Here is a 6,478-nt window from a genome sequence, read left to right on the forward strand (position 1 = left end):
CTTCCTACATACCATGTCTTTACCTTGGCACCTCTCACATCCAACCTGGTGCCTTTCTCAGAGGATGCCCTGAATCAGCGTTTACCCCAGCAGGGAGCGAAAGCACCATGAGGAATCTGAGCATGTTGCTGAGGTTTCCCGGAGCCCCAGAGACTGTATCCCCAAAAGTGACAATCAAGTCCCTCCCAGTGCATATACACTGATTACTGTAATTATAGAAATACTTTAAATGTTTGAATAGAAAAACAACTTAGCCTCAACATCTCCACACGTCAGTGTTTCATTGTTTTCTGTTATTATCTACATATAAGATAATTTTGTCTGATTGTAATCATAGCAAGACACATTCTGCTTTCTTTTCGCTTACCGTGTTATCATACACATTTTTTCCTCCTGAAGATAAGGCCCCATTCTTCATGAGTCTCATTTTTAATGAGTGCATGGTATTACATGCATGATGATGATAGAATTTTCTTGTATTTTGGACATTTTGTTTCTTTCCAGTTTTCTGGATTTTCATTATTGTAATGTGTTATAATGCAGATTGTTTATATTACTAAAATATATTTATATAAGTCATGAGTGAAATCATAAAGGGCAGAAATGTTTGAACCACTCCATCAGAACTCAGAATCCTTGTTCTATTTTGAAAGCCCCCAAGTGTTTCTGTAGCGTGACCCTCCCGAGTCTCTCTGACCCACCTTCCTTGCTTTTACTGACTCTTATAGGGAACTAGGAGCTGCATGTTTCTGAATATTGTGGTTCCTGAGTTTGGGGGATACCTTTGAGGAACACAGCCTGAATTGCAAGAGACCTGGGCTGCAGCCTGCCTCTACCATGTGTCAGGCGCATGGTCTCATACACCAGGGTCTCAAATCACTTGGAACTTTGAGACCTCCAAAGCTTTGTCTGTAGTGTGGTGTGGAAATGTCCACTCCAGACTCATGAGGGTCAAATAGGATAGTGGACATGAACGGGGTTTTGGAAGTTCTAAGAATTCACACAGGATAAACACAGCACCATTCTTGTTACATGATTTATGGACACTGCAATGTCATGTTTGAGCCCCTTACAGACACCTCAGGAGTTCTCCGGGGCTCAACAAACCTATGTCCAGATCTGAGCTGTAAACCTGACAAGTCATCAGGTCTTAGACAAGTTCCTTATCCTCAGTCTCCATATCAGAAAAGTGGGGCTACAGAGTGCCTTAGAGAATCAGCACACAATGACTGTCATACATTAACTTACTTTCCTTCCTCCTCTTGTGCAAATCCTTGTAATCCTCATTGGTCACTTTAGACCACCAACCAGAAGGGCCAGTTAACTTTGGGGGAAAAATCTCTTAATTTTCTCTTTGCTAACCTCTCATGAGGGGTGCTGGGTAAGGAATATGGGAAGCCTACTAAAGCTTTGACTGACATTAGAAGAAAATTCCAAACCTCAGCTGGCAAAGGACAAGTCCGCAGTCTCATGCTTCATAAGAATTAAGAGGAAGCCAGAACTGGGCCCAGTGGTGCCTGCCTCTAATCCCAGTTACTCAGGAGACTGAAGCAGGAGAATTGCAAGTTCAAGGCCAACCTGGGCAACTAGTAAGACCCTATCTCAAAATAAAAAACAAAAACATCTGGGACATTGCTCAGTGGTAGAGAACACTTGGGTTTCATCCCCAGTATTAGGGGGGAAAAAAAAAGTAAGCCCCAGAATGGGCAACAGCCTTTAAGAAAATGTAGACTTCACATTGAAAAGCTTTTCTATACCTGTCTCTATAATTCACCCTATGCTTAAGCTTGTGGCATAAAGCCCACTGTGCCATAGAGTATAGCAGTAAAGGTCCTAGATATGGTGAGATCCCAGTGCTCCATTCAGGGCACTCCCTTGCTTGTGTGGTCATAGTCCTTTCTTCCCTCAGATCATCTTCCCCTAGATGTTCACTCTCAGTAGCCCGTGACAGGTGCTAGGGATGCAGAGATTCAAATTACTGCTCCTGCCCCAAGTTGTCACTGTCCAGGAGGGAGACAGGCAACCACAGAAGCAATGAGGGATGTGAAGAATCCAGCACAGGGCACTCCAGGGGCACCAAGAGTGGGAGTGTGGGTAGGGCTGAGGCAGACAGGAAAAGGTGATGTCTGAGCCACATCTTCAAGTGCACGCTGAGTTCGATGGGGAAGGCAGCCATGGTTTTCTAGGCCAAGGAAGCAGCCCCCAAGCACACTTCGGTTAATATACATATCACCTTGCTATCGTCATTTACTGCATGATTGTAATTCCCCTCAAAAGTCTGTGCTCCTTGGGGGCCAAAAAGTATCTTATTCAACACTGGGTAGGTAGGCGCCAGTGTTGGTAGAATTGATGAGTGGATAAAGGGACACCTGAATACTCACTGGCTAGAGAGAACATCTATGTTATAATTGAATGATAAATTAACTCATGGTCTCATGAACTGTACCTTCGTGCCATTCTTGCTATTTCTAATGCTATGCCGTGTGTTTTGTTCCCTCTTCAGGCAGCAGGGAATGCTGTGAAAAGAGCCTCAGACAATCTTGTTCGTGCAGCCCAGAAGGCAGCCTTTGGCAAAACTGACGATGATGATGTCGTAGTCAAAACAAAGTTTGTGGGGGGCATTGCTCAGGTTTGTGACTAAATCTATAGTAGTGTTTATTCCCAAGACAGGTGTTATGTTATAATAGGTACACAAAGGAAGAGTGACTTAAATAAGATGGAAACATATTTCTCCTCATATAACTGGGTGTAAGCAGTCTAGGGATGATGTGATGAGTCCTTCACTTCTGAGACCCAAACTCCATCTGCCTTATTATTCCACCATGCCTGAGAGAGTGCCCTTGGCCATTTGGTCCAAGACAACTTTCCATTAACCAGCAAGAGGGAAAGGAGGGGAGGACGTGACCCTGAAGTTGCATATATCACTTCTGCTTATATGCCATTGGTCAACACTTGGTCACGTGGCCATCCTAGCTACACAGGAGGCTGGAAAGTATAGTGTTAACTATCTACCTAGCTAAAATTCAGGGATTTTGTTTTGCAGAGGAAAATGGAATGGAAATTAGAGAACAGCAATGTTATTTAAATACAGTGATATATTTGAAGCTGTTGCCAACTCTAGTCATTTGGCCTCACAAAGAGAATGAATGCTTACTGTCTCCCAGAACTTTTAGAATACATGGGACTGACTTAGGCAGTGGCATTCTCATGTATGACAGTGAGGAGGGAACACCCAGAAACCAGGCTTGCTGTTTTTTTCTGTGCATTAACACAGATCCATCATCTGAGACGGTTTTTCCTATCAGTTAACTCTTCCCACAACTCTCCCTATTTTGGCTATGCACTGTGGATGCATTTTTACCAGATTATGTTTCTTGATGCACTTCTTCTATAAGAAGTAACACAAAGGAGGGTCTGTGATCACACAAATCAGGAAAATGCTGCATTCAATGCCCCCACCTCACTTAGAGTACTCATTGGAATTTATTTGACTCTCTGGAACACAAACTTGGACTTTTAACACAATTCCCAGTTAGTATTCCTCAGTCACCTTAGAAGCATGAAGTCAGTATAGGCTTCCCTCTGAATCTTTCCATGGGTTTCACATTCTCAGATTCAGCCAACCATAGGTTGAAAACATTCAGAAGAAAAATTGCATCTGCACTGAACATGTACAGACTTTTCTCCTTTTATTACTCCCTAAAAAATACAGCATAACAACTATATATATATATAGTTATATATATATATATAGTGTTCACATTATATTCAGTATTATAAGTAGTCTAGGGATGCTTTCAAGTGTACAGCAGGATGCGCATGGCCTTTTATATAAGGTACTTGAGCACCCATGGGAGGAGTGATAGGGAACCAGTCTTCCACATGCCAAGAGCTAACTATCTGGAGGCCATCTAGTCGTGACAGTCACCAGTTTTAGCATTAAGAACACCTGGACTGGTTCCTTCTGCTCTAGTTAAGTGACTGTAGGAAGGTGGCCCCATACCTTTCAATTTCAGATTCCTTGTTGGAAAAATAGGACTTTTGGTAGAGCATACATCACAGGTTGCCCCAAAGATGGTGGGACAACCTCTGTGGAATGCTCACACCAGAGCCTGGTGCACAGCAGTGATGCCGCAGGTGTTCACTCTTCAATCAGTGGCCAGAAGTCAGCTCATTTTCTTGGGTCAGTTGGATCATTGGTCTCAAAACCCAAACCATCGCATGAAGCTGGTGTCACGAGCTAAGAATGCTATTCCCAGTGCACTGCTGTGTCCCATGGGAGACAGTGATTTCTTTAAAAGCATGAGATTATCTTGCTCTTCTTCTAGATCATCGCTGCCCAGGAGGAAATGCTAAAGAAAGAACGAGAACTGGAAGAAGCAAGGAAAAAACTGGCCCAGATCCGCCAGCAGCAGTATAAATTCCTACCCACTGAACTGAGGGAGGATGAGGGTTAAGGCCAGGCCAGGATGGGAGCCCCAGGAACTGGCCTGCAAGAACTGGACAAACAGTGTTCCTGAGAGCCGGGCACTTACCTGGAAACTGCCAGCCCCTCCCCCTGGGGCAAGTCCAGAGCCCTGAGTCCCGTTCTCACTTCTCTGTCCTGTTGGCACTGGCTGCATGATCCTGATGTTGCACGGTACAGTGTCCCACCCACAGTTCCTCCTCCGCCTCCCCTTGTGCCTCGCCATATCTCGGGAGAACGGGGTGCACGTTTTGTGGACTGTTACCAAAAAAGAGAAGTCAGTATTATGTCATTCTCAGACACCTTTGCTTTCGTTGGTCTTCTCTAGGACTGCTGCTGGGCCCCTTTGTGAAATCATACTAGGAACAAAAATATAACGACCCCGGGGGTGATATCATTGATGTCATAGATACACATCGATATTCTTCTCCCTCTCAAGAGAACATGAAAGTTGGAGCTGGACATGGTAATAAAAGCCAGAATCACAAACCCAGGTGGACTCTGGGAGGGTGACTGAGGTCCTCCTTCCATGTCTTGAGCACTAGTTCACCCAAGGGGTGAAGAATCCCTGCTCCTGTTTGCACGCTTTCTTGCCTCAGTGTGTAAGCTCCTTGTACAATCTAGACCCATCTTGTATCCTGTGGCCCCAAAAATCAAACAGTTATTTTTTTCCCCCTCCATAATCCAAAGGGCAGAGTTGTGGGAGCCTTGCAGGGCTTGGTGAGCCGGGACTGGAATAAAATGCATGGGCTCCTTATTCTGCAGAGGCTGCTTCAGTTCATACAGATTCATGTGCAAAAACCCATGTCCCTGTGACAGTCAGTGCGACAGCCCTCTTAAGTAATCGGGTGGCTTCAGCTGGAATGAAGCAACTCCATCTTCAAGTCCCTTGTCTCTACTCTCAGGAGACCAGAGTTCAGGATTGGAAGACATCTGTTGGGAAACCCATTACCATCCCAAGAGGACATTTTTTTTCATCTTAGTATTCAGAATCTAGATGCATCCTAAAATCAATGTGAACCTTTAACCAGATAGTTTTGCTTATATTTAAGTGAGGACATAGAGTGTTTTTGGAGTTCGTCTTTTGGTTGCCACACTTCCAGAATTTCCTATTTTTTTCCTCCTCTCCTTTTTCTGTGCCCTCTCCAGGGAAGGACGTGTTAAGAACTTGAATTTACCTTTAATCTGAGCCTTTACCCAGGATACTACATGGAGGATGAATGGTTTGTAGGATAGAGGTTAATGCCAGGTAACATATGGCTTTGAAAGAATCCATGAGACAAAGACAGGAGTTAATGGAGGCACATAGTGTTCAAGACTGAAGACTGTTGAAGGCAGTCGGAAGGGTGGGGCTGGGGGTACCTTGTCTCAGCTTCAAATTTTCATCCAGGAGGAAAAGTTGGTCTCTGGTCCTCAAAAGATGTCACCTTTTGACTTTGGTCAGTGATCCCGCTTTAGAAGAACCTAGCCATGGTTTTAAAATTGAACTTGACAGTTTCCCACCTTTATGAGATGACTTGTAAGTGCTACACATATTGAAATTTTTTTTTTTCAGCGAAGTAGAAAGAGGAGTATAAATGATCAACAGGTGGAGAGCTGCTGGGGAGAGTGAGAGTAGGGAGCATCAACTCTGACGAAGGAGAGGAAGAGCAGGGAGTCCTGGCCTCTCAGGGTAAAGCAAGAACAGTCCTGGCTCACCCTCTCTTGGTGTACCTGACCCAGCTCCTCACACCTGTGCTGGGTGGACACTCTGAGGAGGGTGCAGGGTGCTTCCTGAGATTTTGGAAGTCAGACCCAAAAGCTCAGGCTGTGGATGTGCTAATGGCCTCACAAGGTGGGACTATGGGAAGCCCCTCCAGGGCCCAGCCCTCCCCCTTTTCTTTTAGACTGCCCCAGGGCAGTGCCCCTCTTCCCTTCCATCTGTCCCCCTTCATCTTCTGGCATCCCAGGAGGGGGCAGGGGCCAGCAAGCAATGGGTTCTCCATCCCTGCTTCAGGGTTGTTTAAGACCCCA

The 6,478-nt window shown here is 45.1% G+C and overlaps 1 protein-coding gene across 4 annotated transcripts in view; it reads left to right on the plus strand.

The window, feature by feature from the left end:
• TLN2 (talin 2) overlaps positions 1–6,006 on the plus strand; it is a 419,729-nt gene extending 413,723 nt beyond the window's left edge. For all 4 annotated transcript variants that reach the window (XM_079125623.1, XM_079125621.1, XM_079125620.1 and 1 more), the window contains 2 exons: positions 2,504–2,629; positions 4,329–6,006. In XM_079125623.1, coding sequence (XP_078981749.1) covers positions 2,504–2,629; positions 4,329–4,457 — 255 coding nt within the window. In that variant the 3' untranslated portion in view covers positions 4,458–6,006. The remainder of the gene's footprint in view (positions 1–2,503; positions 2,630–4,328) is intronic.
• Positions 6,007–6,478: the final 472 nt, after the last annotated feature.

The sequence above is a fragment of the Sciurus vulgaris genome (genome assembly GCF_902686455.1).
Source record: "Sciurus vulgaris genome assembly, chromosome: 2".
NCBI lineage: Eukaryota > Metazoa > Chordata > Mammalia > Rodentia > Sciuridae > Sciurus > Sciurus vulgaris.